This window comes from Schistocerca cancellata, chromosome 3 (assembly GCF_023864275.1).
Source record: "Schistocerca cancellata isolate TAMUIC-IGC-003103 chromosome 3, iqSchCanc2.1, whole genome shotgun sequence".
Lineage (NCBI taxonomy): Eukaryota > Metazoa > Arthropoda > Insecta > Orthoptera > Acrididae > Schistocerca > Schistocerca cancellata.
In genome coordinates, this window is record NC_064628.1 from 630,020,520 (window position 1) to 630,048,251 (window position 27,732).

At 42.7% G+C, this 27,732-nt stretch overlaps 1 protein-coding gene across 1 annotated transcript in view; it reads left to right on the forward strand.

The window, feature by feature from the left end:
• Positions 1-27,732, forward strand: part of LOC126176473 (leucine-rich repeat and fibronectin type-III domain-containing protein 5-like) — a 280,061-nt gene that overhangs the window by 130,496 nt on the left and 121,833 nt on the right. Inside the window, exon 3 of the mRNA XM_049923628.1 lies at positions 19,158-19,458. Coding sequence (XP_049779585.1) covers positions 19,158-19,458 — 301 coding nt within the window. The remainder of the gene's footprint in view (positions 1-19,157; positions 19,459-27,732) is intronic.

The following is a 27,732-nucleotide window of genomic DNA, read 5'->3' on the forward strand; positions in this document are numbered from 1 at the left end:
CTGAACTTACTACTTCTCTTAGAAGATAGTTTAAGGAAAGGCAAACGTACGTTCATTGTATTTGTAGACATAGAGCGGCTTTAACACTCGGGTTAAATTAGCGTTGAAGAAAAAACTATATAACCGAAAACCTGGTTGTTTCAGCGATAACTGGCATCCCTAAAACAGCGCTACCCGGCTGGTAAACGGACGATGTCGGTATTGCCTGGTACGTCGGTATTCCCCCGGTCTCCGCTTCACTTAGACACACTGTCACATCTCGACTGCCCCGCTAAAACACACAATCTTATCCCATAGTAAATGTCAGGTGGTATTTGAAATAGCAGGGGACACGTAGCAATCAACGTATCAGTAGTTTGGTAGCGCTACGAGACACAGTCATCAATGAATTGCTTTAGCTGTATATGGTATTAGCGTGATGTCTAAAAAATGGCTCTGAGCACTATGGGACTTAACATCTGAGGTCATCAGTCCCCTAGAACTTAGAACTACTTAAACCTAACTAACCTAAGGACATCACGCACATCCATGCCCGAGGCAGGATTCGAACCTGCGACCGTAGCAGTCGTGCGGTTCCAGACTGAAGCGCCTAAAACCGCTCGGCCACCACACGCTCCAGTTGCTGTTACGTACTCTATTTCAGCCCACGTCCACTCTCATCTTATATATTGAAGTCATTTTTAATGAATTTGTAAATGTCTTCAGTATAAAAGCGGAGGCCAATTGTTGGGTAAAGTAAAGAATGTATCAGCGTCTGGAGCAGCTACTCGTTAATTAGATTAGATCCTCTGATTCGTCAGACCACGTCATCTTTCTCTCCGAACTTCTGCACTGTTTGACGTTTCGATCCCTCTGCTAGGATTTTCGTCAGGATTCCGCTGTTGTCGGTGATGGCTGACCACTGTGGAAAGACAGTGTCCCGTTCGCTTTACAAGGCCATTTCACACGCTTTTCGGAAAGTGATATTACTGAGTAAAAAAACGTTTGCAGCCATTGTCTATTGCGTGTTGAAATGTTAAAATATGTCTGACCTGTCTGTGACTTGTCGTCCAACGATGTTATGTCACAGACAAGTCAGACAAGCAGAAATCATGATTGCGTGATATAAATGTGCAGTTAACAGTAAAATAGCGGAAATTTCTTTCAAAAAATTCTATATGACTGTCGTCCCCTACGAGGAGAAGTTCATTATCTTCAGGCTGCTGTTAGTGGGACGTCGTCATTGAATAAATACTGAAAAGAGAAGGGGAATACAGATTATTGTTGTAGTTTTTAATGTTCCTAGCTCACCGTGGTTGGGTGTGATTCCCGGTAGCCACAAAAACGGAAGCCTGTAGCCATCATCTCTATTAAAATTGTACTCGTTCTTAGATATTTCAACTGCTTTACGGACTTTACATTTATAAATATTAGTTTCTTTGGATACTGCTCCTGTTTCCTTAAAATCCATAATCTAGTCACGTTCGTCTTGCTGTTCCGTTACCTGTGTATTTACGTTTGTCCTCATATACGACGTGCTCTTTGACGCGTTCATTTATTGGCCTTTCAGTTTCGTAGATATGCTGGGGGAGAATGTGTTGTATCCCGAGAGTAGCGTATCGAGGAATACGCGATGACTTTTCGTCGGTACTATAGTCTAGTGACTGATATCGGAGTGCACACTGGAGACGGTCATAAGCAGTTTCCGCCATTTTGTCCAGTTTTCCTTGTTGTTAGACATGAGGTTGTCTGTTGCGCAGCATTTGTAAGTATTTCGCGTTCTATACAATTAAGTGGTGTATAGTACACTACTGACCATTAAAATTGTTACACCACGAAGATGACGTGCTACAAACGCGAAATTTAACCGACAGGAAGAAAATGCTGTGATATGCAAATGATCAGCTTTATAGAGCATTAACACAAGGCTGTCGCCGGTGGCGACACCTACAACGTGCTGACATGAGGATAGTTTTCAATCGATCTCTTATACACAAACAGCCGCTGACCGGCGTTGCCTGGTGAAACGTTGTTGTGATGCCTTGTGTAAGGAGGAGAAATGCGTACCATCACGTTTCCGACTTTGATAAAGGTCATATTGTAGCTTACCGCGATTGCGGTTTGTCAAATCGCGACATTGCTGCTCGCGTTGGTCAAGATCCAGAATATGGAATCGGTGGGTTCAGGAGGGTAATACGGAACGCCGTGCTGGATCCCAACGGCCTCGTATCACTAGCAGTCAAGATGACAGGCATCTTATCCGCATGGCTGTAACGGATCGTACAGCCACGTCTCGATCCCTGAGTCAACAGATGGGGACGTTTGCAAGACAACAACCATCTGCACGAACAGTTCGACGACGTTTGCAGCAGCATGGACTATCAGCCCGGAGACCACGGCTGCGGATACCCTTGACGCTGCATCACAGACAGGAGCGGCTGCGATGGTGAACTCAACGACGAACCTGGGTGCACGAATGGCAAAACGTCATTTTTTCGGATGAATCCAGGTTCTTTTCACAGCATCATGACGGTCGCATCCGTGTTTGGCGACATCGAGGTGAACGCACATTTGAAGCGTGTATTCGTCATCGCCATACTGGCGTATCACCTGGCGTGATGATATGGGGTGCCACTGGTTACATGTCTCTGTCACCTCTTATTCGCATTGACGGCACTTTGAACAGTGGACGTTACATTTCAGATGTGTTACGACCCGTGGCTCTATCCTTCATTCAGTCCCTGCGAAACCCTACATTTCAGCAGGATAATGCACGACCGCATGTTGCAGGTCCTGTACGGGCCTTTCTGGATACAGAAAATGTTGGATTGCTTCCCTGACCAGCACATTCTCCAAATCTTTCACCAACTAAAAACGTCTGGTCAATGGTGGCCGAGCAACTGGCTCGTCACAATACGCCAGTCACTACTCTTGATGAACTGTGGTACCGTGTTGACGCTGCGTGGGTAGTTATACCTGTACACGCCATCCAAGCTCTGTTTGACTCAATGCCCAGGCGTATCAAGGCCGTTATTACGGCCAGAGGTGGTTGTTCTGGGTACTCACTTCTCAGGATCTATGCACCCAAACTGCGTGAAAATGTAATCACACGTCAGTTCTAGTATAATATATTTGTCCAATGAATACCCGTTTATTATCTGCATTGGTTTAGCAATTTTAATGGCCAGTAGTGTATACTAAAGTTATTTGGAATATGTTGTTAATTTTTCAGGTGTAGAATGTTATGGTGAGTAACATGCTACAAATTTTTAGAACTCTGTAAATAACATGTGAACAGTTAAGCCATTCTTCGTCGGTCGTGTTCCCTGAAGGTCTTTTAGCATGGAACATACGATACTTGGGAATGAACCGAACTTTTTTACTGTCTTAACAATTTCAGCTGTCTTGAAGGAGGAAATTTTTGTTACTTGCAAATAGCTTCTATTCCAAATTATATTAAACTTGTGAATCGTTTTTGATAATACTTCTCCTTAATTTTATTTCACTTACTGATTATTGGTGTGCAGCAGATTAAGAATGTAACATATCGACTGTTACACGCTGTACTTACAGGATTTTCTCAGTACATAATCAATTTGTACCTTGGAAAAATCTCATTTATCCGAAGTAATTTTTGGGATTTCAGAAAAAGAGTGCAACACATTAATGGTGAATTAGATTACTTGAAAAAGGAATAACAAAATATATTAAACTTCTATTACAGGGTTGGCTGTAGGCCAAAGTCTAAAAAGTGTATTGAGGTACAACACCCTCCCCTATAGTCTTACACAACCACACGCCACTTCTAGCAGACCCGCAGTACAGATCCGTCAGGCACGTCCGTGGCAGATCGGAAGAAGTCTTTTTATCTCGTATTGATCGAAAAATGTAGTCTTTTTGTCATTTTTCCGAAGAAACAAGAAATTTTTGTGTCTGATTATGCGTATCCTCAGCAAATAAACCAATTAATCACTCACTGATACCCTGCCACATTTATTTATTGCAAATTCAGAGACCTGTTGTCCGATTTTTAAAATATATTCTACATCTTACAGTTTCCGTTTGTCATGTTTCTTGTGGTTTTTTTTATCTACATCATTTGACAAAGAACATTTAAAAAAAATAATAATAATTTGAGGTTGAAATATAGATAAAATTTTGTTGTTTTAAGAAGAATGTAAAAAGATATTAGGGTACAGGAGAGATTTGTTAGTGCCAACACCAACTGTGGATGGCAGTGAATGTCTCGGGATTGTTTCTTCGAGATGTTGACTGCCAGTCACAGCAAAAAATTTTAGTTAGTAGTAGAGAAATATTATTGCTAATTCTTTGTATTAACATTAGGTACTCATCAGTATATAACATTGGGTCCTTTCTTGGCTAGATCGTCAGCACCTTACACTACATTTACTCTAGTATTCGCCATCCTCATCTATTATCTGACTGGTACATACATTTTTCAGTGCATTTACCCATGGTATGTATGATTTATAACTCTAGTTGTCTTATTTACTGTTTCATCTCGTCTCTCTCCTCCTGTTCCTCTTTAGTGTTAACTGTTTTCGCTGTCACTGTCGGTGACGGTTTCCAACCTCTGCAGACTGTTGCTACGTTGCATATAAGCATGTATGTTATGTCGTACCGCAAGTGATCTACATGTGTTGTTTTTGAAATGCTGTTTGTTAATGCACTTAGTTGTGTCCAATGTTCTTCGTCTCTTATTATTATGTATATATGTACGTCCTTTTCTGTGTTGTGGAGTGTACTGTATGCCTGTTGTTCGCGTACTGCCCGCAGAAGAAGACAGTGTGTTCTGGGGAACCTTCTTCCCATCATGTGGATGTAGGCCCCTGTCTCATACTCAAGCGGTTTAAGTACTTTAAACAACGTCAATGACTAACGGGACTGCTATATTTATGGATGCAGTGAATATTATCGAGAGGTTTTTTACTGTTTGTGTTTATGAACAGGCAACTTCATTGTACACTAAGATAAACAAGTACTGCAAAGGTGTAACAACTACCAAAGAAAATAAATTGCTCCTAACCTTTCCTATCCTACCGAACACCTGCTCGTAACAGGAATTTCTTCGACCAAGACAATTTGACCACTTAGCCAACTGTCATTCAGTCAAGATGGTGTGTTCAGTAATGAAAAGCGCAGTAGGCTCTCCCAGAAATATCGACTCTTAGACAGTGTGTCTAATAGTGTATTTTAATACGACAGTATGCCATCTTAGGCAGTTTATAACACTTGTAACTAAGCATATTAAATATGGATTCTTATACGGTTATATCATTTGTTATGTGTTACACTGTTATTGTCTAACCTGCTTTCAAAAAAAAAATGATAACGGCACTTTGAAGCCGAAATCATGACTGTGTAAGTCTAAATGTTACACTGTAAATAAACAACAGTCTAATGGCGGTACTGACTTTAAAGAAATATGTTATGATTGTGACCCCGCATTATCAAAAAATTATTAAATTATTACCATAGTCAAGACAACATATATAACAGATGTAACTATACACACAGATCATATAACGAGAAGAACAGTCACATCATATCTAAGTCCAGTTGCCATCTCCTATTTCTTCCATTAAATACACTTCTAATTTTAACATAAAATACATCCACATGAAACGTCCCCTTAGAAAAATTATATATGACTGTGCTTAAACTGACACAATATTTTTTAGCGCCACTCAATCTGACTTTCAAAAATCCCTACAAAAGAATGGCCCTGACTAACATTAACCTATACGTTTCACAAATCACTTACCTCACCAAAATCTTGGTTACTCGAACTACTGCAATACAGCGAGCGCCACTACTGCCAGCTAAATAAAAGATTCAAACTACGGAAGGCACTAACTACTGATAGGCATAGTTAGCAAATGAAAGATTTTAATAGAGAACAAACAATGTATTTACCTCAATAGTGTTCAAAAGTCATAATGTATATAGCAGTTCATGATATCCAGTATTACAAATTTCAAAACTCCGCCATCTCTCTCCTCACATCCACCACTGCTGGCGGCTCACCTCCAACTGCGCAACGCTACGCGCTGTTAACATCCAGCTGCCCAACACTACAATGGCAGACAACAATGCAAACTAAGCACAGACTGCACACAGCACAACCAGTGATTTTCATACAGAGCGCTACGTAACGTTGCCAATAAGAAAACATAAACAGCCTACTTACACACAACCTATTCTGTATCTCATTTACTATCATTATCTAAATTAGAAACCGCTTAAACAAATTTTATACATACGTTTGTACTTTTAACTTTATTTTATTTTTTAATTTGAAATTTTGTTACATTCTTTAAAAAGTGTAATAGTAATAAAACTGAATTTATGTTGTATAACGTGTGAAATCACAAAATGTACGAACTGCTATATAACAACAGGCAGCAGGTCCTTACTTGAGAAATGAATAAATAAATTCTCTCTCTCTCTCAGATAACTCCTCATTTGGCATCATAAGGCTGAGTGCACTATGGTCCAATCTTCCAACCAGGGAAAAAACCCCTTAATAATTATGATGTATCATATAGATAAAAAAATTCAGTCTTTTGCAACTGAATATTTTATTTGTATGTACTAAACATGTTTCGCCTATTCATGCAAGGCATTTTCAGTGGTCTATAATATGCAAAAAATTATTTAATTGTACGTCTTTTGCAAAGAAATCTGTAGCGATTCTTGACAGCTCATTTCATTTTCTAACTGTTTATAACTACATAGTTGTCTTTTTGTACATTTATATTATCTGGATGTACTAGATAAAGCATAACTGAAATCGGAGTTGGGAGAAATGGCTGCAAATATTAGCAGAATTAAAGCTATTAAGTTTTGACAGAGTTTACATTTCCGTTTGTTGTTGACAGTATACGAGAAACTGCTACCTTAAAGCTTATTCATGGCGATAACCCACTAAGAACCTTTCATTTCTTTTTTGTGATGTGAGAAGGGTAACCGAAATCCCACGTGTTGTACTGTATTTTGCATTGTCACACAGTTATCTTTCTAATTTTCTATATTGTTGAAAGACATCCTCCTCACTTGCTGTCTTCTCGGTCTCTTGTTTCTTTCTTGTCGTCAATTAATTTTACAACAATGCCCACCACAACTCCGTGCGTAATCCTTTATCGACTTCTACGCTTATGCTACAGAAAAAAGGAAAGTGAACTACTTGCCACACGTCATAAGACAGAAGTCGGCTTGCACAATCCACGACTTATTGTGTAATACTTTTTTCCCTCTTAGTCTTTTTGCTATATTTTGATTTAATTCTTCATTCCAGATGTGTAAATCTTTTCTTAAATACTCTTATTTTCTTCTTTCTAGCCCATCCGTTGCAAGTATCTTCATTGTAGATTTGAAACTCTGCTCACTTCTCCAATATGGAATTTTACAAGTCCACAAGCAGGTAATTCTGAAGCCTTTGTTGATATAGGTAGGAAAATAAGTCTTCTTTAATTAAATAGCTTTCCACGTCCACTTCTAAGTCGTTGCAGGTATTCCACTACTCAACCCTCTAGTCGTAATTATTGTACGAGTATTAGCTTCCAGCAAACAATATCCTACACCAGTCACACATATTTTGTAAACTCCAGTTGTGAACAGATTTTCAGTTTGTAAATCATCAATTTATTGTGATCAGTTACATGTCTGAACACCAATAAATTCGGGTGTTATAGATTCCATGTTCTATCTTTCGTCACAACCTAAGATACTTGGGCTATGACAAAAAAGAAAGACTTAAGGAGAAAATTATAAAAGACAAGCAACTCTAACTTATTCTGATGAAGATACCCTTAGCTGGTAAGGAAAAGCAGGTCAGTGCAATAAAATTTGTGCAACCTGTTTGCTGCTTTCATCCTTCGTTAAAATATTTACAATCTGTTTTCCTTTCACCGCGTAATTGGCTAAAATGCTAGGTGACTATCGTGCTATCTTTGCCAACAATTAGGTAGTGTACATTCCACATTTCGCATACACGACAACAGTTATCGTACATAAATCGGCTTCTCACTCGCGGTACTAAGGTATATTCAGCAGTTGTCGGGACTGCAGTCAAATAGGCGTTAACGCGAGTTTTAAAACCCCTCAGATTTACGTTGTCTACATCGTCTGGTATCGTTTTCTCTGTATCAGCTCGAAAATCAGTTCCATTGTAGAAGCTCTGATTTTCTGTTTCCTAATAAGGATTACCTAATTAATTAATTGTCCCAGCCTTCTTTTAGGTAAGAAAAGGAATTAAATCTACGCATGTGCTAACATCAAAGTAATTTTGATAACTTGGTTTTAAAAGTAGACTATTAGTACAGTGCACAAATTATCAAGGAAATCATAACATCAATTTAACAAATAACTTGATTACCAACAACTCTCAATTTTCGCTTTAGGAGCGAGGGTTAATATATTCATGAGTGAAACTTTCATTGAAAAAGTTACACAATATTTTAGACTATAATACTCTGTCCATCACTTCCTCCCATCCATTCATTATATGTAAACGCAGATGTATGTGTGTATATGAAGGCGAACGATTTATCAGACTGATAGAGAAACACTATTCCTTGCAGAGATAGTTTTTTCTCGAAATTTCGCATAACTCTGTTTTTGCAAAAAATTGCAAACATGTATGCAAAGGTCTGTTGGACTAAACTTGGACTTATATTCCATCGACGCTATCACCAATCAACCTCAAAAATCGAAAATTTTGTTTTCGGCGTCAGTATCGATCATTCTAGAGTATTTTTACATGTTACCCCTGTCCGTATTCTCACCTTCACACCCATAGGGACTGGAGTGTCTTAAAGTCCTCATAAACGATAAAACTAATCTGTCAAATTTGCTATTTGCTATTAATGGGTTTGTGGAACAAGCGAGCAGATGTAACAGCCAAGTTTGCCAAATTTCGCGTTTCTTTTGAAGCAGCTGTCGTGTTATGCGCATCGTGTCACAAAGCATTTAGATACTCATGGGCAATGTACGTGGTGCAATGCTCGTGAAAATTTTAAGTCTTCGAAATCTCCTCCATTGTCACATATCTTTAAGTTGCAGATAATAGTTCGACAAGCAACTGGCTGTTGTTTGACAAATACATTCATAAACAGTCAAACTTGTTTGCCAAATCAGCCGTCAATCAAAGTTTCTCTCAAACACGTTTGACACAGGGTTTATTTGACAAACACTTCAGCACACTGCCAATAATTAGAGAAACACGTGAAGTCTGACACACACACACACACACACACACACACACACATTGCACGTGCGGGCGTGCGCACAAGCACGCATGATCCATCAGTTTATGTTTAGGGAATTGTAATTTTCTGCAGTACATGGCAATCGAAGAAAGATAGATTAAGTCAGAAACAGATAGCATTTTTGGTTTCGTAAAAATACATCTGGCAGATTCTCTACTGACAAAAACAATGAAACAGAGGGGGATTTTTCTCTCCTGCGAACAGCTGTTACTCCACCTACGCTTTTAGAGAACAAAATGAGCGTGTAAACCGTATCTTTAGGTATCTCGACACCCATGTCAGCTCTTATCACCAATGGAAGATAGAGCGTTCGGGACGCGCCTACGCGACACAGCACAAAGCATGTGCCATATGTGGAGACTGGCCTGTCGCCGATAGACAAAAGCCGAGTCACACCTTTGCCAAACAGCTACTCCTACCGTTGCATGCATCACAGAAAGAAACGCAGAATTCAGATACCCTGCCAGTGAAATTTGCAGAAAGCAAGAACAACGTGTGATCACTACGACAGACGGGAAATTCGATCTCCAGTGATGCGTTCTTATTTGGCCTTCAAGTGCGATTATCCTTACCAAAACAGACTCTGCCAGTTGAAAAAAAAGACGTGAAACTCAATAAGGCTCAAATGTCTGATGCACTCTCTTATACTTTTTCTATGTCATTCCGCTATCAGGAGTCCAGAACCGGCTGAAGCCAGATGGTTCCGTCTACACCTACAAAAACATTTAAACATCTGAAAATCTTGTAAGGGTGCTGCAGGGGAGCTAGTGCTAAGAAATAATTGTTAAGAAAAGAATTCGGTACGTTGCACCGTTTCTGAGTTATTTAACATTGGAATTAGCCAATCAGGCCGTCTCAAGCGCAAAGTCAAGCACTTGCACGAACTAAAATGACATGTGTGTCCTTGAGTTATCACTTGTTCAAATACCCATTACCAGTTAAAATGTTTCTTTTTAGAAAGTGATCTATTAAAGCTAGGTGGCAAAGACTATGTTTGTGCGGTTTGATGAAAACCAAAGAAGAACGCGTCTGGCGACACTGTCTCTGGCAGGCTGCTTGAATTTGGGTGGCGCTAAATAGCTCGGAAACGGCACAACGAAACGAAGTTTTTTCTTAACAACTGTTTCTCAGAACAACCTTTCCCGCAACCTTACAAACTTTCCAGACTGTTTCTGATCACACTGCATACGTAAACCGAATTTGTGTGTGTGTGTGTGTGTGTGTGTGTGTGTGTGTGTGTGTGTGTGTGTGCGTGTGTGTGTCCCAGCACAGCTCTGGAATGCCTGATGTGGTTTCAACCGAACAGTGCACGTGTGATTACTATGCAACATATTATTCAAATAGTAAGACACTACCCTCAAGTCTGGGATGCGACTGTGAAAGTGATGACCGAAAAAAAAATCAAAAAGAAGCAGTATTTCTGCAGAATCCACATTTTTCAGAGTGAAAGTCTTGATGTCATTTAATGAGGTTGGTATGGGGGAGGACAGAGTAGGAAGGAGTGATATATAATGCATGACTCTGTAATGCTTCGAAAAATTCCAGTCAGACTTCCACACGTATCTGTTAGTATTGAGGTGAAACCACGTCCCCAGCTATGTGGCCTGGATACGAGCACGCACTGCTCCACTCATTGCCTTGCCTAAAACATCGAATTCATCTCCTGCTATGGCCGTAGTTCGACTTCGTAATCACAATCACAGTGAAGAAGATCAGACGGGATGATACGCGGACAGAAGGAAAATAGCACAGCTCTACGTAAATAACAGTGGCCTACAGACTCAATCGAACATACGTATTTTGATAAAAGACACACAAATATATCAATAACAAAGCTTACTATTGAGCAAGATATAAAAGGCAGTGAAATAGGTAGTTAAAGTGATACGAGATAGTTGATACTGGACCAGGAGACAACCCACAGTCAACTAAGAAAAGTTAAAGGTATAAATAATCAAAGAACACGTGCAAAATCAGGAAATGAAGCATTTAATTTGGGGGGGGGGGGGGTGCGAGCGAGAGGGATATTGTGTAGCGATGGCACAAGGCAGTCAAACGTGGCAAATTACTTTAGTGGCGGTGGTCCAGATGCGACAGTAATTATGCGTGTGTGTGTATGTGTATGTGTGTGTGTGTGCATTTCTAGTGAACCAAATTGCTGAGGTCATCAGTCCCTAGACTTACACACTGCTTAAACTAACTTATACTAACTTATGCTAAGAACACACACACACCCATGCCCGAGGGAGGACTCGAACCTCCGGCGGGAGGGGCCGCGCAATCCGTGACATGGCGCCTCAAACCACTCGACCACTCCGCGCGGATAGTAATTATGAGTTGTCATCGAAATTTCGGATTACCTAATTGTAGCAGATAGCGAACAACAACACCATTAATTGCCTATCAGAAAAACTGGCAATTTCTTATCGATTTGCTGGTGTTTGTAACAGTCAGTTAAACTGTCTCAACGTGGCGTCCAAATGGCATAACCCTGTCCTCTGGAGACGGCCTATTTCAGCCACACGCATGCATCTTGGTGGCAGTAGAACCCGGGTCACAGTGAGGCGATTCTTGATGTGGGGTTACCTCAAATCTCGGGTTTTGAAGAAAACCTTCGACTGTGCAGAGGGCTGTAGGCAGAGGCCTCCAATTTTCGCAGCAAATCTGTGCTCAGTTATGTTAGTTTATCAGCCACTGGCTTCCTATAATGACCAAAATCGCTTCTCTGTCGCCTCTAGTGTCACTTGCAACGTACGTCCTCAATTATTTTCTGGATGTATTTCAGTCTCTTTCTTTACAGCTCTCTACAGCTCCCTCTACTACCATGGAAATTATTCCCTCATGTTTTAACGGAAGTCCTATCATCCTATCCCTTCGCCTTGTCAGTATTTTCCACATTTTCCTTTCCTCTCCGATTCTGAGCAGAACCTCCCCATTCCTTATCTTAAGACTCTACCTAATTTTCAACATTCGTCTGTTGCACCACATCTCAAATGCATCGATATGACTACCACCTGTATGTGTGCCTATCGCTATACCACAATTTTTGTCACCTCAGTCTAATTTCCTATAGCAATCCAATTACTATCAGAAAGATTTTCACCACCTCCAACTGGCTCCCATCTCTAAGGAGATCGATGTCGGCTGGACGTTACACTCTTTCATCTTCCAACTGGCTCCTCACAACTTCTGGCGATACTCTCCACAACAACAAACCTGGAATACCGTTAGACTTCAATAGGTCATAGAATATACAGAGACACACACTCAAAATTTCTATGCCAATAAATGGTATTATTTGTTTAGAATTAACATGTGCCAAGTCAGGCATGTTCACTGAATCCACCATCCAGATAAGTACTTGCGTTTACGATTTGATTTGAAGTCTCTGCCCGTTGAGCGTTTCCCAACTCACCTAGAAACGGGAGCGACTCTGTTGTGTACGGTTTTGAACTCAATGCTAAGGAGACGCCGGCTATAAAGTGGTACAGCAACTGTTGTTGTAGGAAAGCTGCACAGGAGCAGAAATGAATAGCGAGAAAGTTAATACAGTAAACAGAAGATTTACTTATTTCTCCAAATAATGCTGAAAGAGTCAGAGTCCAGCTATCACAATGTGAACAATGATGATGCATAAACGAAGGCGTCGTAGTGTAGTGGCTCCAAACCCAAGTGGGCTGATCGCCTGCCGCAGAGCGTCCTATACTGTGACGATAGAAGGCAGATCCCGCGCGACCGCTGTCGGTGTCAGTCAGAAACTTGCCATTCCTGTTCCAGCCATGATATGCAGTGGGGTAATATCGATATGTGATACGACAGTCTCAACACGCTGTCCCTGCCCGCCTGTGGAAATGCACTTTCGGACTCTCACGATTTTACGTACTGCAATAAATAACTCAGCTGATCATCAAGGACCATCTTCTCCCAGCTTCTGAAACACACTATAAGAACAAAATCTCCGTCCCTGACGGCACACGACTTCTACATCCCACGAGGGCTGCCAGCCGACTCCACAAGTTCGCGAGTTCCAAACTGCTCCACAAAATTCATTAACTTTTAAGTCTTCCAGCCAATCGAAGTCAAGCACAGAATGTAGCTGCTGTATCCAAGCCTTCGCCTGCTCTAGCTGTTACCAGCACTACAGGCATGACCTGCAGGTTGCCCATGCTCTGGCTCCGCAGGAGACATTTCCTTGGTAGACACATACAGCAACAGTACAACGGGCACGGCAAATCAGCCACAACAATCGAAGACGCTATTTTGAAGCCAGCTGGCATCACAGAAACTAGTGGCGCTAGCTTCGCCATGAGAGGAGCCAGCCTCAGACCAACAGTCCATGCGTCCCAGACAATAGCGCCACAATCGGAAGCACTACTTCGCGAATCACGAGCCAACCCATCATCGACCAGACATCACACTGCCGGACATATACGAGACGGCGGCCGGCCGCTCTCCGCCAGCTCAGTCCGTTGAGCCACTGCAAGCAGTTCTGAAGCAGAGCGACCACCAGTACCTACAGTATGTGTTTTCAGCAACATCCGAATCCAGAGGATACGGCACCGCAGTCATTACGAGCAGCCAGTCATCACCCAGGGAACTTCACCTCCTCCGACGTGACCTCCAGCACACACGGTGCTTCAATACTGGTATTCTAGTGTCGAACTTTGACTACCTTTAGTGCCCAGTTGTTGCCCAACCAAATGGACTTTAATTCTGTCGCACTTCACGAGAATGCGTCAGTGCCAAATGAACATCAGACTGGCTATCATCATCGTAAACTAGTATAGTAACTCCAGCCACCGTGATTCGTTCTGCAGGAGTTATAATTTATCAGTTGCTTTCACGGACAACTACTAAGTGATCTAAATTACACTGACCGAAAACTATCGCAACACCAAGAAGGAGATGTGTGACATAAACGAAAGCTGACAGGTATGTTTCTACATCTGAACGATGATGTCTACTCAAATTTCACGCAGTCGCAAAAGAGTGGTGCTAGTACCGCCATTATGGCGTGCCACAGAGGAGTGTTATGGGACCATTACTTTTCACAATATATATAAATGACCTAGTAGATAGTGTCGGAAGTTCCATGCGGATGTTGACTGCAGCAACTTGAGCAGTGGACGGTCGTAGAGGCATGAAATCTGCTCCGTTCATCGCCACGCCTACTATCATGGTAAAAATGGACTGAAAATGGTCACATTCTGACCGAAACCGGTAAGCATTGGAAATAAATATTTTATTGCGGTCAAGACTCTTTTTAATCCATTTTAAAGTATTTTTAGCCAGACCGCTGTTTCTCCACGAGAAATGTTCTCAAAAATTACTTCTTAATACTTATTTAGAAAAAGCATTCCTTGACATCGCAAACCTGACGAATCCAACATGAAGGTCGGGGGAAAACCGAGAATAATAGCGCAAGTATCTTGTGATTGTTGTGAGATTGTTTAACATAGAATACAAGTAATGAAGACAATACAAAGAACTATTTAAGGTAATATGTCACACCTGTTCTGGATTCTAGAGGCAAACTGTTCATGCTTACACAAGTCAAATCTTCAGAGTTCTCTAAGGTTGTAAAAGGACTCCAGACTGTTCCGACATTTGGTTATGTTCCCGTGTCTGCCTGTGTACCTCCAAAAACATTCCGTTATGTCCAACTAGCATGCAGTTCTGTTTCAGATTACTACGGAAACTGATAATTACTCGTAAACTTAATATCAATTCTTTTCTCTGATTGCAACCAATTATTCAGGTCGAGGGTGGATCTCTAATACGAATGTTTGTCAGTTTACATATGTTGTAGGACTGTTACGAAAAACTGTATCATAACACTAGACAGTCCACTGAAAGAACTGACTGTTGAGTTCCGAATAAAAAATCCTTCCGCCCATTGTTGGCATAGGTTATGTACGACAAAAATATATCTGCTGTTGCTCCACCGATACCTCTCACACAGCATACGGCGAAGTAAGCATTTCATGGGCAAACTGAAGGACGCTTATTGACATATCATCTCCCGCAAGATATAACACCGACACTTAAAATTCTGCTGTGGTAACAATTCTTGGTCAGCTCTCTGAGACTTGAATTATCCAATATCGCGTATTTATTCCAGTGAAAGTCAGTTTCCTCGCAGCTATATTTTTATTTTATATTGATACTAATTTCACATTTCTAGTATACATTTCGAGACCAAATTGTCTTATTTTCGGGTAACTATGAAACACATGTGATTATCTCCGTTCTTTTATGTAGCCAATCGAGCATTTGTCTTACTGTCGTAAGAGAACGCACTTGTATTTATTTATGTATTTGTTTGGTTTATTTCTCCTCTGGAAAATTCACTATTATGAAGAAATGTTTAATTCTCAATAACATATCATTCAAGCGTCCTGTTGCAACATTACTATAAGGCAACCTGTGCAAAAGCAAATCTGTTATTTTGACGTAGGGTCGAGCAGGCGCCGCGCGGGATTAGCCGAGCGGTCTAGGGCGCTGCAGTCATGGACTGTGCGGCTGGTCCCGGCGGAGGTTCGAGTCCTCCCTCAGACATGTGTGTGTGTGTGTGTGTGTGTGTGTGTGTGTGTGTGTGTGTGTGTGTGTGTGTGTGTGTGTGTTTATCCTTAGGATAATATAGGTTAAGTCGTGTGTAAGCTTAGGAACTGATGTCCTTAGCAGTTAAGTCCCATAAGATTTGACACACATTTGAACATCTTTTGTCGAGGAGGTAAGCACAGAGTGGTCGTCGCGAAACGAGTTAGTAAAGGATAGAGCTGCTAAAGGCAACATGGAAACATGGAAAATAGTGCCTCGTATCTGTTGAGGAACTTGGAAGCAAATGTTTCGAGAGTTGTGAGATAAAACGTTGGAGTGAAGTTCTAAGATGTAACTGATTTGACTTTTCCTACATCTCACGCAGCAGCAGCTCGGTCACACCATATTACAGCTGTTGGTGAAGAAATGTTGCTTCCGTCAAGACAGCCTCGCTTTATCCCTTTTTCGTTACGACTCTGGCATCCAGTCGATCGTAAAGAAGGCGAATACTGTCCTGCCACATTTACTTTATGCCACACCTGTCCGACATGTTTACGTAGTTCAGAAACGGTTGTTGGTTGACGAGTCGCATGAGTCACTTCTCGTCCATCACAGCCCTCAACTGGAGACGAGTCTAGAGATCGTGCTGACCAGGGAATTTGCCGCAGCTCTTGCAGTGCTCTTTGAGTTTCACGTGCAGTTTGTGGGCGAACGTTTCCTGTTGGAACAAAACGTCACTTTCGTGCTGCAAGAAAGGAAAAAGAGTGGACCTAATAACATTCTACACGTACCGAACGCTGGTTAGCGTCTCCACCAGAAACACAAAAGCTGTACGGGAGTTGTAGCTTATCTCACCCCGGACCATAAGGGCTGGGGTGCAGCCAGTATGTTTTGAATTAGTGCACTCTACGAGACAGCGCTCACCAGGTCTGGGTCGTACGCGCAAACGAGCATCATCTTCATCCATCGCTGAAGATCATGGCGCGCCATTCCATCATCCAAGTGATTTTCTGAAGGCATCAGTCGAGCCGTGCATGTCGATGCTGTGGCAGTGTCAATAGTCCCAGTGCTAATAATCGGTTCGCAACAGCTCATGTTGACACGCCTGGGCTTACAAGCCCTCATACCTGTGCTTTGGTAGCTGTACGATGTGCCACTACTGTCCCTGCAATACGATGAATCCTGGCGGGCGTCTCTACTGCGTTGACGTCCAGAACCTCGTGTAATGGTGTGAGAACGTTCACGTGACCATTGATACCAGCATCGTTGACAACTGATGCAGCACGTCCAACATGTGTTCCAATTCTCGGAAAAGTCCTCTTGGACGGCCACAATTTGGCCCCTTTCAAATTCGCTCAGTTGGCTGTAGGAAGCATGATTGCAGCTCTGGCATGGTTGCCTTCTTGCTTCACACATCTGCACCACACTAAGCCGTCTGGCTGTGAGCATTCCCTATTAAAGGGTGAACACAGAAAACATTTTGGTAGGTGTGTAACTACGCTATCTGTTGGCAGATGACGTTGAAACCATTATACGAGGGTCACTCCAAAAGAAAGCACACTATTTTTTTTAAATTCATCTTTTATTCTACATGTTTGAAAGTTTTACAGTGTGTAGATAAATCCTTTAGGAACAATATTTTCATTTCTCCACATAATTTCCATCCCTCTGAACTGCCTTACGCCATCTTGGAACCAGCACTTGTATACCCGCACGGTAAAATTCTGGACCAACCTGTTGGAGCCACTGTTTGACAGCGTGCACAAGAGAATCATCATCTTCAAACCCTGTTCCACGAAGAGAGTCTTTCAGTTTCCCAAAGAGATGATAGTCACATGGAGCCAGGTCAGGACTGTGAGGCGGGTGTTTCAGTGTTTTCCATCCGAGTTTTGTGATCGCTTCCATGGTTTTTTGACTGACATGTGTCCGTGCACTGTTGTGCAACAGCAAAACATCCTGCTTTTGCCGATGTGGTCGAACACGACTCAGTCGAGATTGAAGTTTCTTCAGTGTCGTCACATATGCATCAGAATTTATAGTGGGTCCACTTGGCATGATGTCCACAAGCAAGAGTCCTTCGGAATCGAAAAACACCGTAGCCATAACTAGCAGAAGGTGTGGTTTTGAATTTTTTTTCTTGGGTGAATTTGCTTGATGGCACTCCATTGATTGCCTCTTCGTATCTGGTGAAAAATGATGGAGCCATGTTTCATCACCTGTCACAATTCTTCCAAGAAATTCATCTCCACCATTCTCGTACTGTTCCAAAAGTTCGCTGCATAGCGTTTTTCTTGTTTCTTTGTGAGCCACTGTCAACATCCTGGGAACCTGCCTGGCACAAACCTTTTTTAATGCCAACACTTTCAGTATTCTACAAACACTTCCTTCCTCTATCCCAACGTAGCGTGACAATTCGTTCCCGTGATGCGTCTGTCATAAGTCACCAATTCGTTAACTCTCTGCACATTGTCTGGAGTGTGTGCAGTACGAGGCCTGCCGCTGCGAGGTACCGTGCCCGCTTTCATCACGTAACCTACTTGTCCACTGACTAGCTGTACAGCGATCGACAGCAGCATCTCCATACACCTTTTTGAACGTCTTGTGGGTGTTTCCCACAGTCTCGTTTTCACAGCACAGCACAGGAATTCTATGACAGCACGTTGCTTATGACGAACGCTTCGACCATAGATATTTATGGTCGTAGGACGAACGTAAAGTGTAGCAGCCATCTTGAAGACATCCTGCGGCGGCGCCACTTACGGGAACAGGTTGAGCTAAGTTTGAAAACAAGCGGGAAGAATGTATCTACACACCGTAAAACCTTCACACATGCAGAATGAAAATTGTATTTTTACAAAAATAGTGTGCATTTCTTTTGGAGTGACCCTCGTAAGTACATCTAAGAGTTTCAACATGGTGTTACTATCGGCGCACGAGCGATGGGACACAGCGTCTCCGAGGTAGCGATGAGGTCTTTCCCGTACGAACATTTCACGAGTAGGCATGCCGTTATCGCATCAAAATCTACGTCGTCTTTCCAGGTTTACTAATTTTTTTTCGGCAGTGTAATATGTTACTTTACTTGACACGGTGCAAACAAGTCGCGAATATGTCAAGATGTTTTGATAAAAATTTCTTTGACGCTACCATACAAGTCAAAAAGTTAGTTCCCTTCTTTTACATCCATAATTCTTCCCAGGAACATTCGCCCTTTTTGTGCTCTGATAGAAGCACTTTTCGTTCCGGTTAGGTATTTATTTATTGAAAATAGAAACGGCTTAGGTCGACTGCACGCCCTGCAGGGTGTGACGGCAGAGGAGTGTGAGTGTGTGGTTGCGGTGCCCGCAGGAGGCGGCGCGTGTGGATGCTGGTGGCCGCCTGCTGGCTCGCCATCTCGCTGCTCGGGCTGGTGGCGCTGCTGCAGCTGATGGCTCCTTCCGGCGACAGAGACGACGACGCAGACTCGGAGACGCACCCGCACGGCGGCAGACGTGCCGACATCGACGCCCCACCCGTAGCCGACGTCGTCGCCGTGCGCAGCTACGGGACACAGTCCTGCGGCATCCAGCCGACGTGCCAAGTTACGTGCCAAAATATGAAAGGCGAACACCTGAGCTCCAGCATCTCAGAGCTTCTGGAAAACCACAAGGTAACCCATTTCCACCCCACACAACATCGCAGTCTACGAATTATTACAGCACAACAATAAAAAATGAAAGACGAATACCCCTGGAGCAAATGTACGACATCGAAATGACTTCACATATTACAGTTTGTTACAAAAAGGTACGGCCAAACTTTCAGGAAACATTCCTCACACACAAATAAAGAAAAGATGTTAAGTGGACATGTGTCCGGAAACGCTTAATTTCCATGTTAGAGCTCATTTTAGTTTCGTCAGTATGTACTGTACTTCTTCGATTCACCGCCAGTTGGCCCAATTGAAGGAAGGTAATGTTGACTTCGGTGCTTGTGTTGACATGCGACTCATTACTCTACAGTACTAGCATCAAACACGTCAGTACGTAGTATCAACAGGTTAGTGTTCATCACGAACGTCGTTTTGCAGTCAGTGCAATGTTTACAAATGCGGAGTTGGCAGATGCCCATTTGACGCATGGATTAGCACGGGGCAATAGCCGTGGCGCGGTACGTTTGTATCGAGACAGATTTCCAGAACGAAGGTGTCCCGACAGGAAGACGTTCGAAGCAATTGATCGGCGTCTTTTAGGGAGCACGGAACATTCCAGCCTATGACTCGCGACTGGGGAAGACCTAGAACGACGAGGACACCTGCAATGGACGAGGCAATTCTTCGTGCAGTTGACGATAACCCTAATGTCAGCGTCAGAGAAGTTGCTGCTGTACAAAGTAACGTTGGCCACGTCACTGTATGGAGAGTGCTACGGAGAACCAATTGTTTCCGTACCATGTACAGCGTGTGCAGGCACTGTCAGCAGCTGATTGGCCTCCATGGTACACTTCTGCGAATGGTTCATCCAACAATATGTCAATCCTCATTTCAGTGCAAATGTTCTCTTTACGGATGAGGCTTCATTCCAACGTGATCAAATTGTAGATTTTCACAATCAACATGTGTGGGCTGACGAGAATCCGCACGCAATTGTGCAATCACGTCATCAACACAGATTTTCTGTGAACGTTTGGGCAGGCATTGTTGGTGATGTCTTGATTGGGCCCCATGTTCTTTCACCTACGCTTAATGGAGCACGTTATCATGATTTCATACGGGATACTCTACCTGTGCTGCTAGAACATGTGCCTTTACAAGTACGACACAACATGTGGTTCATGCACGATGGAGCTCCTGCACATTTCAGTCGAAGTGTTCGTACGCTTCTCAACAACAGATTCGGTGACCGATGGATTGGTAGAGGCGGACCAATTCCATGGCCTCCACGCTCTCCTGACCTCAACCCTCTTGACTTTCATTTATGGGGGCATTAGAAAGCTCTTGTCTACGCAACCTCGGTACCAAATGTAGAGACTCTTCTTGTTCGTATTGTGGACGGCTGTGATACAATACGCCATTCTCCAGGGCTGCATCAGCGCATCAGGAATTCCATGCGACGGAGGGTGGATGCATGTATCCTCGCTAACGGAGGACATTTTGAACATTTCCTGTAACAAAGTGTTTGAAGTCACGCTGGTACGTTCTGTTGCTGTGTGTTTCCATTCCATGATTAACTTGATTTGAAGAGATGAAATAAAATGAGCTCTAACATTGAAAGTAAGCGTTTCCGGACACATGTCCACATAACATATTTTCTTTCTTTGTGTTTGAGGAACGTTTCCTGAACGTTTGGCCGTACCTTTTTGTAACACCCTGTATACAGACTGTGCATCGTACATAGTTCTAATCACATTGGCATATGGTTATTCCTTGGAGACTTCTTGAACGCTCAGCACTCTATTTATGATGCGTTATAAGTATATGATCATCACATAACTGAAGCCAAAATTACCACAAAAGACAAAATTAGAGAAGCTTATACACTGAAGCGCCAAAGAAACTGGTATAGGCATGCGTATTCAAATACAGAGATATGTAAACAGGCAGAATACGGCGCTGCGGTCGGCAACGTCTATATAGGGTGGTCCGTTGATAGTGACCGGGCCAAATATCTCACGAAATAAAGCATCAAGCGAAAAAACTACAAAGAACGAAACTGATCTAGCTTGAAGGGGGAAACCAGATGGCGCTATCGTTGGCTCGCTAGATGGCGCTGCCATAGGTCAAACGAATATCAACTGCGGTTTTTTAAATAGGAACTCCCATTTTTATTACATATTCGTGTAGTACGTAAAGAAATATGAGTGTTTTAGTTGGACCACTTTTTTCGCTGTAATAGTCACAAACGTATAAGTACGTGGTATCACGTAACATTCCGCCAGTGCGGACGGTATTTGCTTCGTGATACATTACCCGTGTTAAAATGAACCGTTTACCAATTGCGGAAAAGGTCTATATCGTGTTGATGTATGGCTATTGTGATCAAAATGCCCAACGGGCGTGTGCTATGTATGCTGCTCGGTATCCTGGACGACATCATCCAAGTGTCCGGACCGTTCGCCGATAGTTACGTTATTTAAGGAAACAGGAAGTGTTCAGCCACATGTGAAACGTCAACCACGACCTGCAACAAATGATGATGCCTAAGTAGGTGTTTTAGCTGCTGTCGTGGCTAATCCGCACATTAGTAGCAGACAAATTGCGCGTGAATCGGGACTCTCAAAATCTTCGTTGTTGAGAATGCTACATCAACATCGATTGCACCCGTACCATATTTCGATGCACCAAGAATTGCATGGCAACGACTTTGAACGTCGTGTACAGTTCTGCCACTGCGCACAAGAGAAATTATAGGACGATGACAGATTTTTTGCACGCGTTCTATTTAGCGACGAAGCGTCATTCACCAACAGCGGTAACGTGAACCGGCATAATATGCACTATTGGGCAACAGAAAATCCTCGATGGCTGCGACAAGTGAAACATCAGCGACCTTGGCGGGTTAATGTATGGTGCGGCATTATGGGAGGATGGATAATTGGCCGCCATTTTATCGATGGCAGTCTAAATGGTGCAATGTATGCTTATTTCCCACGTAATGTTCTACCGATGTTACTACAAGATGTTTCTTTACATGACAGAATGGCGATGTACTTCCAACATGATGGATGTCCGGCACATAGGTAGAAGCGGTATTCAATAGTATATTTCATGACAGGTGGATTGGTCGTCGAAGCACCATACTATGGCCCACACGTTCACCGGATCTGACGTCCCCGGATTTCTTTCTGTGTGGAAAGTTGAAGAATATTTGCTATCGTGATCCACCGACAACGCCTGACAACATGCGTCAGCACATTGTCAATGCATGTGCGAACATTACGGAAGGCGAACTACTCGCTGTTGAGAGGAATGTCGTTACACGTATTGCCAAATGCATTGAGGTTGACGGACATCATTTTGAACATTTATTGCATTAATGTGGTATTTACAGGTAATCACGCTGTAACAGCATGCGTTCTCAGAAATGATAAGTTCACAAAGGTACATGTATCACATTGGAACAACCGAAATAAAATATTCAAACGTACCTACGTTCTGTATTGTAATTTAAAAAAACTACCTTTTACCAGCTGTTCGTCTAAAATTGTGAGCCGTATGTTTGTGACTATTACAACGCCATCTATCACAAAGCGAAAAAATTGGTCCAACTAAAACATTCATATTTCTTTACGTACTACACGAACGTATAATAAAAAATGGGGGTTCCTACTTTAAAAAATGCAGCTGATATCCGTTTGACCTACGGCAGCGCCATCTAGCGGGCCAAGCATAGCGCCATCTGGTTTCTCCCTTCAAGCTAGACAAGTTTCGTTCTTTGTAGTTTTTTCGTTTGACGCTTATTTCTTGAGACATTTGGCCCGGTCACGATCAATGGACCACCCTGTATAAGACGAAAAGTGTCTGGCGCAGTTGTTAGATCGGTAATTGCAGCTACAATGGCAGGTTATCAAGATTTAAGAGAGTTTTAACGTGGTGTTACTATCGGTGCACGAGCGATGGGACGCAGCATCTCCGAGGTAGCGACGAAGTGAGGATTTTCTCGTTCGACCATTTCACGAGTGTAGAGAGAATATCAGGAATCCAGTAAAACATTAAATCTCCGAAATCGCTGCGGCAGGAAAAAGATACTGCAAATATGGGACCACCACCGGCTGAACAGAATCGTTCGACAGAAGTGCAACCCTTCCGCAAATTGCTGTATATTTCAATGCTGGGCCATCAACAAGTGTCAGCGTGTGAACCATTCAACGAAACATCATCGATATGGGCTTTCGGAACCGAAGGCCCACTCGGGTATCCTTGATGACTGCACGACACAAAGCTTTACGCCTCGCCTGGGCCCGTCAACATCGACATTGGACTGTTGATGACTGGAAACGTGTTGCCTGATCGGACGAGTCTCGTTTCAAATTGGATCGAGCGGATGGACGTATCGGGTATGGGGGCAACCTCATGAATCCGTGGAGCCTGTATATCAGCAGGGGATTGTTCAAGCTGGTGAAGGCTCTGTAATGGTGTTGGGCGTGTCCAGTTGTAGTGATATGCGACCCCTGATACGCCTCTGACGGGTGACACGTACGTGGGCATCCGCTCTGATCACATGTATCCATTCATGTCCATTGTGCATTTCGACGGACGCGACCAATTCCAGCATGACAATGCTACACCCCATACGTTCAGAATTGCTACAGAGTGGCTCCAGGAACACTTTTGCGGGTTTAAGCACTTCCGCTGGTCACCAGTCTCCCCACACATGAACATTACTGAGCCTATCTGGAATGCATTACAACGTGCTGTTCCTGCCATAAGGCAGGATTCATGGCGTCAGCTCCCTCCAGCACTACTTCAGACATTAGTCAAGTCCATGCCACGTACCGAGCGAGGTGGCGCAGTGGTTAGCACGCTGGACTCGCATTCGGGAGGACGACGGTTCAATCCCGTCTCCGGCCATCCTGATTTAGGTTTTCCGTGATTTCCCTAAATCGTTTCAGGCAAACGCCGGGATGGTTCCTTTGAAAGGGCACGGCCGATTTCCTTCCCAATCCTTCCCTAACCCGAGCTTGCGCTCCGTCTCTAATGACCTCGTTGTCGACGGGACGTTAAACACTAACCACCTCCATGCCACGTCGTGTTGTTGCACGTCTGCATGCTCACTGGGGTCCTACACGACATTAAGCAGGCATACTACTTTCTTTGGCTCTTCAGTGTGTATAAAAAATGCACGACCAATTTTACATCAATACACAGTGAATATAAATGCTTACAATATGCTTAGGGAAGCTCATACAAGTGAGCAATACACGAAAAATGTACACTCCCAGATGCCATTTCCCCTTAAGCGTATTTTCAAAAGACGTTTCTGTGAGACGTCGCATGCCACACTGGAGGCAGCATGCTCGAGAACCGTATTACTTCAACTTGACGCCAGGTAGTGTTGATCTGAAACGTCGTAACATACCAGGACACAGCCGTTTACAATATACAAAACATGGTAAACATCTCCTATCACGTTGCAGCTGTTTTATGTTGTTTTTTTTACGATAAGCGTCACATCATCAATGAAAAAATATATCAACGTTGCATACGTTATGAATAAAACCTATCAAGTGACATATACAAAGAGCGTACAGCACACTAGGCACAGTGTTCAAATATTCAATCGAGAAACAACAGAGTAAAGCTCATCATTATAAAGGAAGACAATGTGCATTTTTTCTTATTTTTCAAAAAGAACCATGCAGTTGTTAACCTATTGAGAGCACAAATTGGCCATGTCCAACCGTGTCAGGTCGGACTGGGGATTGACATAGATAGAGGAGATGGGGGGGAGGGGGGGGGACACTAAAGTCAGGGAAGGGGTAGATCAGGTGGAAGTAGGAAGTGATTGCTAAGGGTGAGGTGAGCGGGGAAAGAGGCAAGTTTTGGGGTAATACGGTTCTCGATTCTGATTCCTCCAGTCTGGCATATGACGTCTCAACGTAACATATTTTGAAAATACGTTTAACAGCAATTGCACATGAGAGTGTAAATTTTTCTTGTATTGCTCACTTGTATGAGCTTTCCTAAGCATATTGTAAGAATTTATGCTCAACGTATACTTTCGTTCCTGTTGTTACATTGGTTTTCCAGTATTTATTTATAAGCTTCTCTAATTCTGTCTTTTAAATTAATTTTAGCCACAGTTATCTGATGATGATTACTCGAAACGACGAAGTCATTTCCATGGAATTACTACATGCCGAGTCTGAATGATCACATACCTTAAAAACGGATGACTTCATCAGTTAAATGGAACATGATCACAGTGTCAGATGCGTTTCATTACGTTCTATACCCACCTCGATATAATACAGTAATATAAGAAGGAAAGGAAGGAATACTTTTTTATTTATTTGTTTATGCATTTACTTTATCTGACAAGATTAGGGCTTTCGGGACCTCTGTTATATCCAACCAGGCAATTTATCAGGTGTAGAAGTATGAAACCGAAATTTCCCTATAGATGGTGTTAGCCGTCAATGTAGGGCCCGTGAAACCGTGTTTGCAGCGCCATCTGCTTCCTGTAACGGCTGACGACGAATGTCAACACACACTAACCCAAGTTCCGTATATCGGTATGTGTTTTAAATCCGTAAACATGCCGAGTTTTGTGCCTACGAACTACGACTTGCGGACTGCATTGGTTTTCTGTTATCAATTTGAAGAAAACTGCTGCAGAATACTATTGAATGCTTGTCGAAGCTTTCAGCGAACATGCTCTCGGAAAAACACGGTCTTTCGAGTGGTTCAAAACATTCTAAAGTGGTGATTTTGACGTGAGAGACGACGAGCGCGGGAAACCACCGAAAAAGTTCGAAGACAACGAATTACTGGCTTTGTTGGATGAAGATGATACTCAGGCTCAACAGGAACTCGCGGAACAACTGAATGTGATGCAGAAAGCCGTTTCTCTTCGGTTGAAAGCTATAGGAAAGGCGCAGAAGTTGAGAAAATGGGTTCCACATGAACTGAATGAAAGACAGCAAGCAAATCGAAAGACCACTTGTGAAATGCTGCCCGCCAGATACAAAAGGAACTTGTTTCTCCATCGAATAGTGACAGGTGATGAAAAATGGGTATATTTTGAGAATCCTAAACGCCGTAAATCAAGGGTGAATCCAGGCAAACCATCGACATCCATTGCAAGACCAAATCCTTTGGAAAGAAGAGAGTGCTCTGTGTTTGGTGAAATCAAAAGTGTGTCATCTAGTATGAGCTGCTAAAACCTGTTGAAACTGTTAACGCTGATCGCTACCAACAGAAAATGATCCATTTAAATCGAGCATTACGTGGAAAACGAACGGAATGTGGAAAAAGGCAACACAAAGTTATACTGCTCCATGATAACGGCCCATCAGACACAGCAAAACGGGTCAGGGAAACGATCGAGGCGTTCAATTGGAAAATACTAGGGCACACGACTTAGTCTCTAGACTTGGTTCCTCCGATTATCATCTATTCGCATCACTGGAACACGCTCTCGCTGAACGACGCTTCAGTTCGTCTGAAAATGGCTCGCTTACTGGTTCGCTTCAAAAGAAGAACCGTTTCTTTCACGTAGTATTCTTAGCCTGCCGGAGAGGTGAGAGAAATTTATAAATAGCAATGGAGATTATTTTGAATATAATATTGTTTATCAGTTTGAAACAACAGACGTGTAATTATTGCAACCAAATTCCGGTTTCATACTTCTACACGTGGTAATATTTTACATTACAAATAAACTCTCTGATCCAAAGTACACAATTACCTACTTGTGTACATTAACATAGAGTGTGTCAACCCTTGGCCTTTGTGATGGCTGGAGTTCTGCCAGGGATACTCTCAATGAGGTGTCATATCTATGGAGAAGTTGCAGTCCATTGTTCTCCAAGAGCCGATACCGAAGAAGGTTGTGATAGATGGTGGGGTCTGGAGCGATGTCGACGCTCCAACTCACCCCAAATGTGTTCCACTGGGTACAGGTCTGGACTCTGCGCAGGCCAGTCCATTTCAGGAATGTAACTGTCCACAAACCATGGCCTCACAGATGCTGCTTTATGACACTGTATTTCAACATTCTGATATAAACAATCATCATCTCCGAATTGTTCCCCTGTTGCATCCAGGACAGAACTCTAATGCTGTAAAGTGCGTTCATATCCCCCAATTAGCGTTTTGTTAAGCACAATTAGGATACCACATCCTAACCATGAAAAATAGCCCTATACCGTAAGGCTACTTCCATAGTACTTCACTGCTAGCATGATAAAGTTCTCCAATCATTCGCTAAATACACTCCTGGAA